Raw genomic sequence first — 13,821 nt, forward strand, 5'->3', positions numbered from 1 at the left:
TTTTCAAGCGCGCACAGTTGCTTTGTTTCGGTTTCTTAAATCCAGAAAAAGACAAAGAAAGTAATATCGTGTGATGCTTAGCATGCTCCTTAACACCTGCACTAATGTACAGTGCTAGCAAAACCCTCTTGCAATCTCCACATACCCTTGTGTTGTACCAGCATATTTGCAATAATTAATGATACAGTAAGTCTCGGAGTCCGTTAGTAAGCTAATCTATACACAAAGCAAAGGAAAGAAAAACATTGGTCATTCTCATTTTTATCAGACATAACGCAAACATTGCTCAGAATGTGATTTTTATAATTCACGAGAATGCAGCACGCTACAAGTCTATGATTGCAAATGAGATTCAACTCAAACATTCATAGGGAGAGTAAAGTTATTTTATTAAATCATGCACATCACGTGTGTTAGTGCAAATAGTTCAATCTATACTCCAGAAATTCTATTGGTTTTTATATCTTTACAAAATAGATTTAAAACAATTATTTACTTTTAAAAATGTAATTCTGAAGTTAAGCATTTTCAGAATAATATTTGCAATAACCTATATACAAGAGGTACTGTGTACCACTGGCATGTGTGTGTTTTGTGGATAGGTGGCAGCTTCCTGCAACTGAAAAGAATGAAATGAACAAAAATGATATTTTCTATGAGTCTGTGGTCTAAGATTCCCTTAAATCTAATGATCTTCCCATTAACAAATCCCAAATAGATTAAGATAGAACCAATAAAGGAAAATGACCCTCAAAACCTCCAAGACAAATCATAAACTAAAAAAAATCTATTTAAATATTCTGCTAGATTTGTTGATTGCCATTAAACCCTCTAAACCACTGGAATCTTTGCTGAGAAAACCTTCCTTTGATTTACTCATCACCTGAAACATCTCAATTATGATCAGTAATTATTTTTATGTCAGTACAGACCTTAATGAACAGAGCTGTTTTGCTGTGCAAGTCAATGCTTGATTCAGGTTTTAATTATAGGTGCCTCCATTCTGGAGTTTACAGGAGACAGTAATGTTAAGGCCATTTAAACTGTGATGTAAAGCTTCTAATTGTACACAGCACATTCTCTCAGCTTAAGTTGTTGCATAGAGGACCAATTAGGTTATTCTAACCTTCCTGAAAACTTGGACTTTTTGGATTTTTTTCCATTTTCCTTCCCCTAAAAATAGAAGCACTCAAGCACTTCACATAATGAAGTTATGCCAATGAAAGTACGATTAATGAGACAAATATTATTTCCCCAGTTCAATTCTGATAGTAAGTGACTGGAAAAAATCATTTCTATAATGTGATATGTTAAAAATATGTCGTGTTTTATAGTGTCTATATACATGAAATTTAATAAATTACATTCAAACTAAAAGTTGGATCACTGCACTAGATATCCATCAGAAAAATCAAGATTTTGCTCCCAGAAAACCCTTAATTCACTCAGGCACACACATGCACACACCTGCACACAAAAGCGGTCTAGATGGATGCTTCCAATTCCATTGCTTCTTGAGCTCTTTAAGGCTGGCAATGAATTATACTCATTCCCAAGTCATCAATAAAATAGGATCTTTACTGAAGAAAAATATTTGTTTCCGTCCAAAAACTTGGAAAAAGAAATTGTTCCCCATAGCTCAGTGACTCACAGCAAGTAAAAAATGGTATGTTAATGTACAAATAAAGTCAGACTGAAAGGCACTGAGCACACTGCATCTGCTTCCAAGTATTTAAAGGATATTTGGCATGGGTGTCCCAATCAGAAAAAAAAAAGCACTGCTTTCAATCTGGCAATCAGATTCTAAAGTAAAATATCCACACACCTAACCATTATAAATAATTTGGTACCAAGAAGCCTACTTTAGGCCACCATAACAGTATTTAGAATTCCAACATACTATCTTAAAGAATTACATGAAATTGTAAGCAACAATATTGCTCACGATAGAATGAAGTAATAATTTTATTCCCTCTTTATAGACAGATACGTATTGTACAGTTTAAAGCAAACGACCCTACTGCTGTTCGGAAGCCAAACTCTGTGGTGTTAAAGAGGTAAAAGGAAGAGAATGAATCTGGTTTTCCCCCAGTATGTGAATGATGCCAGCTTCTAAAGAGAGGACGGTGTATGGATTCAACAACAGTTCTCACGAAGAAGCTCTGGTTAGGCCTGGGTACAGCACCATGGCTGTCACAGCTACCAAAGCTGCCATCACAGGCATCCAAGGCCATTGTCTCTGTGTGGAGAAAAAGACAAGAATCAACATCTCATTTGTTGCAGAGGACACCAATTGCTTAACCCCTTTGATTCCTCTCATCTCCAGAATATTTCCTATCTGTTTTTGCTTTTGAGAAATAGACTCTGGGCACCAAAGGGGTTAAGATCATCTATCTGAATGAATTCTACAAGTCTCCATAACGCATCTTTATCAGGACTGCCTTTCATAGTTGCATATCTTTGATCTGCTGACAGTATTTGTTGTTTGTGCCAAAGTACAGCTCAGATGCATGCCATGCTGAATTTGGAACTATTCTTCCCCATCCTCCAGTACCTGAGATCAATGAGGTCAAATACACCTGCTCACTTGATCAAGTTTAACAATGTGTGATAAGCTTTTCTTGCCTAGGCTGAATCCTGATCTGATATATAGCAGTGTTAACTTTGCACATTGTTTCCATTCCACTTTTCACAACTGTGTAATATATAATTTCAGACACAGGGTCACCATCTTCTTGAATGCAGTTTTGCAAAAGTACCAGAGACCACTGCAAACTTGAAGCTGGAAATACAAAAACCACCACCTGTTCTGGTCCACCACAGTAGTTAAAAATAAAAGAATTAATATTCAGGGAGGAATTACTGAATTAGTTGAGGGTAAAAAGAAAATAAAGGGCCAAATTCAAATAGGCCAGCTGTTCGGTTTAAGTTTAATTAAGCAGTTAGGTTGTCTTTCAGGCCCTCATCCTGCAGCATCATATGACCCATTTTGCTAAAGACAAACATTTGTTAGAAAAGGCACAGTCAAACAATTATTATGTTACGATAGGACACAGTTAGCACTAGCACAAGAAAAACAGACAGATGTTAAATGATTAGTTGTTGGCTTGGCTTGTCAATATAACAAATAATGGCTCATTACATGAAAGGTTTGTGCCAGGTAAATAAATGCCTGCTTTTCACCATGCACTATTTTACAAAGATGGTACAAACAGGTGAGAGGGACGAACATAACATGGACTGAACAGTGCTTATAGTACCTTTCTCTACCACAATGGGTTGTAACACCAAAACAGGAAAGCCAGGATTAGGCCGATGAATACGGCTGGGACGGGTGGAAATATGGAAGGCTAAAGGGAAGGGAAGGGATATTAAAATCATTTTGTGCTACAAGAATCAACCAGATAAAGATGATTTAGATGGGGAGACTTCAAAGAGAGTTTTGTTTCAACTGAAACACTAAAGACATCTAACACAACACAGCTAATCTGGTATACAAAGTTAGTACATCATTGTACTAAGGGAACACAGAAATTGAAAATAAAGCAAAGAACTATTCCTAAGGACACTCTTGCTTGTCATATGCAGCTTAGTATTTGTGGGCAAAACAAGACTTAAACTCATTCTGCATTTCAAAATAACTCCTCTGATGATAGGAGTTGTAATGTACAATATGCACAACGAGCTGTGAAGGTTTTATCCTTATTTGAGAGATTCAGGATATTCAGATAATAAATCATTTCATTAATCTAAAAACGTAACAACACTCTTCCTCAAAAGGATTTAGAAGTATCCATTTTGTGCCTGGAAACCGGGGTTCTTCTTCATTCCTCTCCATTTGTGCAGCCCTTTTAGAACCTAGAGAAATAATTTCTAGAGGCAAGGAACCCACACAGAAGAATAGCTGAATGGGTTGATGGGACTGAAGTGATGAAAAACAAAGAGCTGAAATCACTACTTCTTACAGTTACAGAAAAGAAGGTTCAATTTCATTCACCCGGAATCTCACAGGTATTTTTCCACACACAATGTGTGACCCCAGGAATGCCTAGAAGGGGATGCATGAATAGAGAGGAGCGCAGGAACATTTCCAAGCTGAATGGTTGGATACATTTGGGTACATTTGGTACATTTACACTCATGTATCAAGTAAAATGTGATCAGATGTAATCCCTATCGTAATTTTTGAGTCAGTTCTCCTAAAGTACTTCCTACACAAAGATCACCAAAGCAGTGCTGTGTCCATTTGTTCTTCATAAATATGAACACAAGCTCAGACCATTTAGTACTTCAAGGATACTTTTTTAAAACCAAAGCTAATGCTACACAAGATTTCTTGGGCCTGTAGTCATGAGGAAAGCTGTCCTGGTCACACCCTCAAAGGACCCAGTTTTTTTGTCTATCATCCAGCAATTCCTGATGTTTACATTCTCTTCTATGAGAAAAATACTCAGCACAATGGGGTGTTTCTTCTCAAGAAAGGGAAAGGGAAGCACTTAAGTAAACAGTTACAGGTAACAGTTTGTGTTAAAGGTGTAGTTGAGGCCCTTTACTATGGGAGTATCAGCATAGCATGAATGCAAAGTGGTCTACACCATACTGAATGGGGAACATCCGGCTATGTATTGTCAAAGGCTTTCACGGCTGGATTCAACTGGTTGTGGTGGGTTTTCCGGGCTCTGTGGCCGTGGTCTGGTGGATCTGTGTGGCTGTGGTCTGGTGTATCACTTCCTTCTGTGATACACCTCTGAAGATGCCAGCCACAGATGCAGGCAAAACGTTAGGAACAAGATCCACCAGACTACGGCCACACAGCCCGGAAAACCCACCACAAACACCTGGCTATGTCTTTGTGAATGTCCATCCAAATCTGAGGGGGGGGGGGGAAGGGATGAGAACCCTATTATTTCAACTCCATGCCCTTAATGATAGTGCTTACAATTCAGCAGGGATTAGTCAATCCTCATCTCCTCCTGTGCTAGATCCTGCTGACATAACACATGGGAAAACAATCCCATGCTGTTAAAATAGGCTCACCTGCTCCTATAATAGCATCCTCATATTAATAATCCCTTAATTTACATTTCTTATCAGAACAGCAGTCACACTAAGTAGATGTTCACAGTGATAAACACATAGAAATGCAATATCCAGATGCCCAGAACTAAGGTTACAAGGATGACTGAGAAAAAAAGGTGCCAGCAAAACAAATACCAAGAAACTTTCATCAACAAGATGTTTTTAACACAGAATATGTAATATGTTTAAACAAAATATTTTATGACCCATGCTGATTTAACTGTGTAGCAATGATGGCTTACATCTTGCAAAAATTCGTAAGAGTTCAAATTGTACATTCCTGATCAAGACTTTACAGGTCACGACATGCTGAGACTTAATTGCTTTTCAGGTATTTATATATACTCTATCATACTCTATGAATGTCTTGAACAATTCTTCCATCAATGTATAACAAATCTTTGCAGAAGAAACCATTATGTTAAGCTTTCTTAAGATAATTCACATGATCCTTTGATGCTATGATAACTGTTTTTTTCCATGTTCATGTCATGTCACACCCAGAACAGTCCGGCTTTTAACACTTTATCATTGCAGTTTGCTTTGTGGCTAGTTTGCATATTATTTGGTTAGCTTATGATGGTAAGTAGAAGTCAGAATTGAGTTAAATGCATGATTTTCATGGACTCAAAAGGATGTATGAAGTGGACTGGATCCAGCCCAGTGTCTCCTTAGCGGCAAAGACTTCCACCCGGGTAGGATGACTTGCACCCCTCCCTCAACCCAAATGACCTCTTCCTTAATATCCTGCTCCTAGGAGAGCAGGGACCTCCAGGAACAGCAGGTTGGGGGTATTTCACACTGCAGGGGGCGGCCACAAAAATATGTTCCTCAGGCAGAAGTCCTTGTTTCCACTGGATATAACTCACTGAATATTGGATTGAAGCCACGGTCAGGCATATCTTTAGTTTTTCATTCCTTGTTCTATTCGTTTGAAAAAAAATTATTTCTTTTTGCAGGCCAAATTTCTTTCATATAAAAAGTTAAAATAAAACCAGGTGTCTACCAAGAACTTGAAACAGAAGCTAGCATCTGATACTACCTGTTATTAGAACATGAGTAGTTATCTTTGTCAACTTGATTTGTAGCCCACAAGTAGTTACCAGCATTGACATGCGTGGATATCAATAAATGGAAAAACCAAAAAAGCATACATCTTATTTCTTTCCTTATTGTTACTCCTTAGAAGTTACTCCTTAATTATCTGAATTCAACCCGAATTAACCATCATAAAGAACAACCCACTCTCTTTACTATGTATTTTCTCAAATATTTTTTTAAACGGCAAAGTTTATTCAAGTCATATTGGGGAGCCTGTTACCATACCTTTACATCTTAACTGAAAAGATGCAGAAGGCATTCTTTTCAGCTACTGCTTTCTTTAGGGCTTTTGTAATAGGAATTGTATTAAAAAGTAGAAGAAGAGTTAGTTTTTATATCTGCTTTTCTCTACCTTAAGGAGCCTCAAGGTGGTTTACAATCACATTCCCTCCTCTCCCCACAACACCTACTTTGTGAGGTAGGTGGGGCTGAGGGAGTTCTGAAATAACTGTGACCGCCCCAAGATCACCCAGCAGGCTTCATGTGGGTATCAAATCCAGTTCTCCAGATTACAGCCCAGCACCCTTAAAAGACCACTACACTAGGTGGGCATAGTCTAAATCCATTCAGATGGAATACTTATCAGCAAAGTAAAACTTCGGGAACCAGCTACCTTATTCTCAGTTTTCACTGATCTGCTACCTTTCCTTTATGAAACATGGCTTCAGCTGGCAGTGAAACCTATTGTATGTCTTGCCTACATCTCACGTCATTTCTAATCAGCTTCTGATTAAGGAATGACATTGAAGAAACTAAGCTACCCATTCAACTCTTTGAATATTATTACTTTGGAGAAAACCTTTCTGATCAAAAAGTGTGGCAAAATTATTACCAAACTGTTCTGGGTGTTCCCTGCAACAGGTCATTACTTTGAACTTTGAGACCCACTTGAACTGAACTGGCTGAATGCAAAACTCATGTGAATTCTGTGGGGAAAATCCATGAACACTATAGTTAATAAGCATATTATACTTTCCAATAGAATATTTTTCACATGTATTTCTCCGTGAGTATTCTCCTATAGGTGAATAGCTTTATCATAATTAACTTTTCTGGGATTGCATATAAAATGTACTGAAATATGTTCCAAGAGAAAAGCAGTAGATGAGAATGGCTACTGGCTTGTGCTATTGCCCCTTTATTTTCTAACAGATATTATGTTTCCTGGTGTATTTTCTTTTATGTTTGACTTAAGAATTTATTGTGGTGGGAGAATATACAACTTGTATAAAATAAATACTTCAGTATTAAGAAAAGCTCTTCAAAATCGAGGTTTGTGGGGCCTAAGTTCCACTTTATGTACACAGCCGCAAAGCAGGATATGGTAATTATAAAATCACCCAAATATTAGAATTGAGACATCACTGGGACTAAAAGCTGTTATTGTTGACTGAATTATGCTTGGACATTTTTAAAAATAAAATACAAAAAAATGATAGTTTGCCTGCTGAACAGAACACTGGCACATCCATTCTTTAGCACGATGCCTCCATGATTATGTGTAATATAATGTCTCTGGCAAGAGTCAGATATCCCAGAAATATATGGACCACACTAGTGCTTTGTGGGTGTGCATGCAGCCTCCTACAAAACCTTCTCCTGTATGTCTAACAAACATATAACCTCATAACAAAATGAAATAGCCAAAAACTGAAGCACACCTTTAACCAACTTACATGGTCTCCTTTTTCTTGTAGCAGCTTCAGGCTGTCTTTACACTGTTTGAGTTCATCTGTGATTGATTGCTTTTCCTGCTCAGTGATCTCAAATTTCCGCTTCAGTTCTGTGAGTATGTTCTGTGTTTTTTCATACTGAAGACAAAGAAAAAGAATATCTACAGACCCATTTACACTAAATAGAAGATAAAGTCACTTTAGGTTATATTAAGACTGTCAGAAAATAGCTTACATACAGTTTTAATACTGATGTTTTAGGGTAACAACTTAAGTTTTTGGTGCAGTGTCACTCAAGTCAGAATAGAAGAAAATGCTTGCATGCACGTTGATTTCCTTAGCACTTAAACAGCTTAGTTAATGATTTTTGAATAAGATTTAGTAATTATTATTACTATTTATTGCAATGGTTTATTTAAGGTAAACGGAATGTCAAGGTCCATGAAATTCTCTTAAGCTAGAACCAGACTACTTGTCCCTTGCTCCTCACCCATAGAGGGATGCACCTCCAGTTTGTAAAAGTCTTGGAGATTTGGGCATGGTGCTAAAGAATCTGGCCCTTCCTTCAGGGGAACTTATCTCTAGAAAGCAGATGTAACTGAAGCAGAATTCCAGAGCCCCCACCTGCTGGTTAGTAACCCAACTCCTGCCTTGTAAAAGGGGAGTGCAATGATATCACTTTATACGATTTCAGCTATTAGGAGAAAAGGAGAAGAGCCTGAATGTGAGTATGCAGTAAAATCCAGTGCTGACTTCAATTCTCTAAAACAATTCTCTAAGACAATGTATTCCATTTAAATTACCTGTATTACACTAACTTTCTAGTAGATAACCAGAGGGGCTGTCTTGGATCCAGTTTTGGGGGTAAAACGTCAGCTGTAACTGTTTTAATAAAAGCATTTATAATTATCTGGATAAACTTTTTTATCACATTTAATGTTGTAGTTTCCATGTTATAGGAATCATTCCATGGGAGAAATCATATATTTATCTAGAAGAGAGAATTCTAACATATTTTAAACCAGTAAGAAATAGTGATGCTTTTTGGGTTACATAGCAATGGTAATATTTACTGCAATGAAAATCATTATCAAAATGAGATATTCTTCTGGAAGTTTATATCCAAAATGGGCACATTAAAAGTAGTAAAACTAATATGTGTGCCAATTTAAAAACAATTATTTCATGGGCCAGAAAAACAATGGGGGATGGGGCATCCCCTTTGGGGGGTCCATAACTTTGGACCCCCTGAACCAAACTTTACCAAACTTGGCTGGTATCATTAGAAGTGTCACCTGATGATACCCTGAAATTTTGGTGCTGCTAGCTTAAAAACTGTGCCCCCTGGCGGCCGACAAAATAAAAACCCTAAAATATTTTTTAAAATACACCTCACTTGTGTATAAGTCGTGGGGGGCTTTTTCAGCACAAAAAATGTGCTGAAAAACTCGACTTATACACGAGTATGTACGGTACCTTCCACCATAGAAGAAACAGCATCATACAACCAAGAGGTTTTTTTAGAATTAATCCCTTGTGTTCCAGAATTTTTCTGAGGGGGAGAAAACAGGCTAGTTTTGAAGGTGTTTTTATTTCATTACATTTGAGGTATCTCAAAGTTGCTTACAACCATGCTCCTTCACTAGGGTTGCCAGGCAGTGGAGGCAGAAAAGTTCTGGGGGGACAATGTCCTAGGAGGAAAATTTAAAAAGAAAAATAAGGCCTTGCCCAATTCCAAGAAGTTCTTATGGAATTCCTGGTGATTCCTAGAGCTACCTGTAAGTGAAAAGGGTAGCTTTAGGAATTGTTGGAAACTCTATGGTATAACCAGAAGTTCTTGCTATAATATCTAACTATTCCTAGAGCTATACTTTTCGCTTCAGGTAGCTCTTTAGGACCTCTATAGTAAGAATACGCTGGACGTAGATGAGGCCTTATTTTCTCCCCTAATTTTTATCCTGCTGCCACCTCTAATGGCTGTACGCAACGAGATTTAGAGGCAGCCCTATTTTGCACCATTATCCTCCTATAATAAAAAACCTCTGCAAAATTAACCTCTTTTATGAAAAAAACAAATAAATATATGCTTTATTTTACACAGGATAATACTCGAAGGAAGTATGTGGGGGTTTTGTTGCACATGAGCATTTGCTGTTCTATTGCACTTCAGTGAAAGAGCAACAAAAGATTAAAAATTCTTTTCAAAGGCAGTTCATTACATTTAAAAATATATATGTATTTTAATCTGAAACGAATAACTGATTCCACATAAGAAAACAATTCACCAACTTCCCCAAATCCTGTTCTTTTCCTGGAAGACAACTGAAGCAAAACCCAAATTCATAATGAAGCTGCTGAACAACAATGGAGCGGAACTGAGGAAATCCGCTCATCCTTATAAGAACATCTGTTCAAGATGTGAAATGGTATCTATTCAAATTCCCTGAAGTGAAATTAGTATTGAAAATAAATCTAACTGCCCATGAGGCTTCTCTGCTGAAATTACAAAACTATACCATATGTTATTTGATTCAGAATTATTTCCTTTTGGGATTTAACTTTAGTGACATTACAACGAAAAATGTTTTTTTTCCAGTTCAAAAGCTGTTTTCTTTGATTCTATCAAGACCTACAGAAAGCTCATCTTAACTCCATGCATTACCAACAATACTATCAAAGAGAGAAAACACTGTACTTAATATGATAAAATAAATATAGAAAAAAATCCTGATTTCTTAAATTAAAAAAAAAAAGAACTAGGGACTAGCAGAAAGACAGCCAAGGTCTTCCTAAGAAACTAACAGCCTGCTTGAGGAGATTTATACCTACACTGTTACACTGCAAGAACCAAGAACTATTTAATCCTTTACTGGAAGGCCACCAACAGACCAGACACAACACTGTTTAACAATTTTAGTTAGGATCTTTGTTGAAATCATTCTCAAGAGGACTTCCACAAAAAAGTATGGGATAGCAGATCAATGTTAGATCATTTGGCCAATGTATCCTTGGACTACTACTTTCATACAGATGGGCTGGAGATGAGCACAAACTGTACTCAAGGATATGGACCTTACGGGAACTGACTGCACTGAAAACTCATGAGTGCAGTAACAGTAATCCCCTCCCTTTTGCCAATTGTGGTCCCCAGTGCCTGTAACACTTCCATGCTAGCACTTTTCAAAAATAAAAGAAAGCTGACATATCAGTCCATTTAATATAACTGGTGGCGGTGGAAAGTGCTGTCAAGTCACATCTGAATGACGGCAACTTCTCCTAATGGGGTTTTCAAGACCACAGAAGTTCCAAGGCGGTTTGCTACTGCCTGCCTCTGCATCCCAACCCTGGTCTTCTTTGGCGGTCTCCTACCCACATATTAACCAGGGTCATCTCTGAGCTTCCAAGATCTAATGAGATCCGGCCAGTCTGGCCTATCCAGGTCAGGGCTCAGTGTGTCTACCTACCGTTAGATTAAGTGTAATCAAACTAGCAAAAATACGATGAAGAGATGGATCATGCATCGGATACATTTGTGTGTGTGTGTGTGTGTGTGTGTGTGTGTGTTTATCACTCAAAGCCAGGTTAAGTGGAGCAACTCATATCACTTCCAAACATCTCCAAATTTGCCAACGTAATTTGTTAATCAAAGAAGGACAAACATGAGCCTTACTGGAATATTACATTCCCATTTTGTAGAAAGTTTACTGCAAACATTCAAGTTGTACTATATATCACATGGTTGTGGCTATTCTAACCACTACAGCTAGAAAAAAAATCCAAGGAGTCAAAGTGACATGAACTTAACCTAGGCATGCTTTTTCACCCACAGTATATATGTAAACTAAACTATGAAAAAAAGAACAAACCCCCCCACCCCATGTTTTGAATTCCTGATATAAAGCAATGATTTCTTTGCTAAAGCTAGTCATACCAATACTGCATGGAAAACAGACTCCCAAACAATATTCACATAGCAGCTGAAATGATAACAATGGAAAAGACTGAAAGGTGCAGTGGAAATGGACAGGTACTGTTTCTCTTGTAATGTAAATGAAAAAAAATGCGACAACTGCTGAGTGTTCTTTCTTTGCCCTTGGTATTATATGGATCAGACAATTCTGGAAGGCTTCAAACTTCGGCACTGGCTATCAGTCTACAATGCCAAAAAGCTTTGAGTAAAACTATAACCACTCAGTCTGATTGGTTGCAAAATCAAGACAGTAATTTTGCTTGCATGCATAGCAATCTGAACAATGGTTCATCTCTGCTTGTAAATGTGATATACAGCTTAGTTTAAAAAAACGAAGAAGCTCAAAGTCTGTTTCAGGAACCAATGCATTTAAAATTTGTCTTCCATGCGTAGAAAGAAATAGAAAGGACGGAATGGTGCTCAGTCACTCTTCTCCATTATTTTAATATTGCGCTTAAGAGCTCGAGGCCTCATTTCCATGTTTCATCTTTGCCACATGATATAAATTTTGCATCATTTTTAAGTGGAGAATATTTCTTATGAATGTTACTGCTTATGGTGACAGCTAATAATGAAGCATTCTCAAGCCCTTTAACCTCAGGTGAGAACCAGCTGTAACTAGGAGTAGAATAACACGCAAAAGCACTCTTTCCCACATGAAAGCCTCCTTCTTATTAAGTGAATGAAAATGGTAATCAAGTATTTATTACTGAATTCTCCCTTATATTTAAGGATGCCCATTCATAATGGACAACACAAGGAGGAAACCAAGACGAGAAAAGAGGGAAAGGTCAAAATCAGAAAAAAAATCTTCTTAAGTAACAGGTTGTGTTTTTTTTAAAAAAAACTGTACTAAAAGAAAATTTTCACTTTGCATTATCTCAGCTGGGATTTTTTGCTCATATGTTTAGTTATTTACCATAAATAAATAAATATAGGAACAAAAAAAATCTCCAACTGAGATGTGAGAATTACTCTCTGTGGTATCTCAGCAATAGCAGATTTCTAGCCCAGCCCGGCCCACCCCACCCCCATAAGCTTATGCAGCTCCCTTGCGTTCTCACACCGCTTTGCTTCACAATGTAAGAACACTGGTTGGGACCTATCCGAAAGGAGTAAAAAAATCCCACTGGATGTCCAGAACGAATGGTCTAGTTCTCTATATCATGCCTTTGGCCTAGAAAAGCTTTTAGGGATCCAAATAGCCATGTAGGTGATACCTCTTTCTGAACATCCTTGGCTTGGTTTTCTGCATCATTAAGAAGAGTTTTTAGGCCAGCTGCATCTCGCTGATGTTGTTCTTTCAGAGATCCCATTTTATTTTCCAGCTCTTTTCGGGTCAGCTCCAGAACACTCAGATCACTGGTAAGTGCTAAACTCTGCTGCTGAGAGCTGCAAGACAAACAAAAGGAAGTCAAACACCTAAAGAATGCTGCATGGTCAAAACATTTTTTTAATTTATTCAGCATGATGGATTCCACCCTCACCTCCCACCCAAAACTGTGTAACACTTATACTCTAAATCTGTGCTATCTTCATGACTAGAATAGTCCTTAGTGCTCTCCAGTTTGTACCATTTCTTCTTGTTGGATTTTACCTGTGATGGGTAGAAGGATAGTAGGTGGGTCTCCATATGAGATAATGAGTTCACTCTGGATACAAAGGAGGGATCAGTCCTGTGGATACCAGAGTCTTTTTGGAAACAGAATAACTCATGCCTTATCGAGAGGACATAAAGTTTTATAAATCATCTCGCTGATGTGATGGCCACCAGGAAGGCTAACCTGAATAATTGTATATAGAGAGGTACTGATTTGAGTGGCTCAAATAGGGCCTGGTGAAATGCCCAACGTATTTTGCGTACAACCCAACAGAGGCAGTGGTGTCACCTGCCATGAGACTGGAAAGCCACTCCTCTCAGAAATTGTTTGATGTGAGTATGCGATGAAACAGGCCCCTTGTTTTCCTGTCCTTCTGCTCTCTCAGTCTTGAATCTTG

General features: G+C 37.8%; 1 protein-coding gene across 23 annotated transcripts in view; it reads right to left on the reverse strand.

Moving 5' to 3' along the window:
* Positions 1-368: 368 nt before the first annotated feature.
* LOC125429523 (sarcolemma associated protein) overlaps positions 369-13,821 on the reverse strand; it is a 121,281-nt gene continuing 107,828 nt past the window's right edge. For 17 of the 23 annotated variants that reach the window (XM_048490708.1, XM_048490706.1, XM_048490704.1 and 14 more), the window contains 3 exons: positions 13,044-13,215; positions 7,842-7,991; positions 369-2,239 (listed from right to left, as the gene is read on the reverse strand). In XM_048490708.1, coding sequence (XP_048346665.1) covers positions 2,150-2,239; positions 7,842-7,991; positions 13,044-13,215 — 412 coding nt within the window. In that variant the 3' untranslated portion in view covers positions 369-2,149. Of the gene's footprint in view, positions 2,240-3,260; positions 3,351-7,841; positions 7,992-13,043; positions 13,216-13,821 lie in introns of all 23 variants that reach the window. The other 6 variants (XM_048490695.1, XM_048490694.1, XM_048490693.1 and 3 more) reach the window with 2 other exon arrangements.

The sequence above is a fragment of the Sphaerodactylus townsendi genome, linkage group LG03, assembly GCF_021028975.2.
Source record: "Sphaerodactylus townsendi isolate TG3544 linkage group LG03, MPM_Stown_v2.3, whole genome shotgun sequence".
NCBI classification, from domain to species: Eukaryota; Metazoa; Chordata; class Lepidosauria; order Squamata; family Sphaerodactylidae; genus Sphaerodactylus; species Sphaerodactylus townsendi.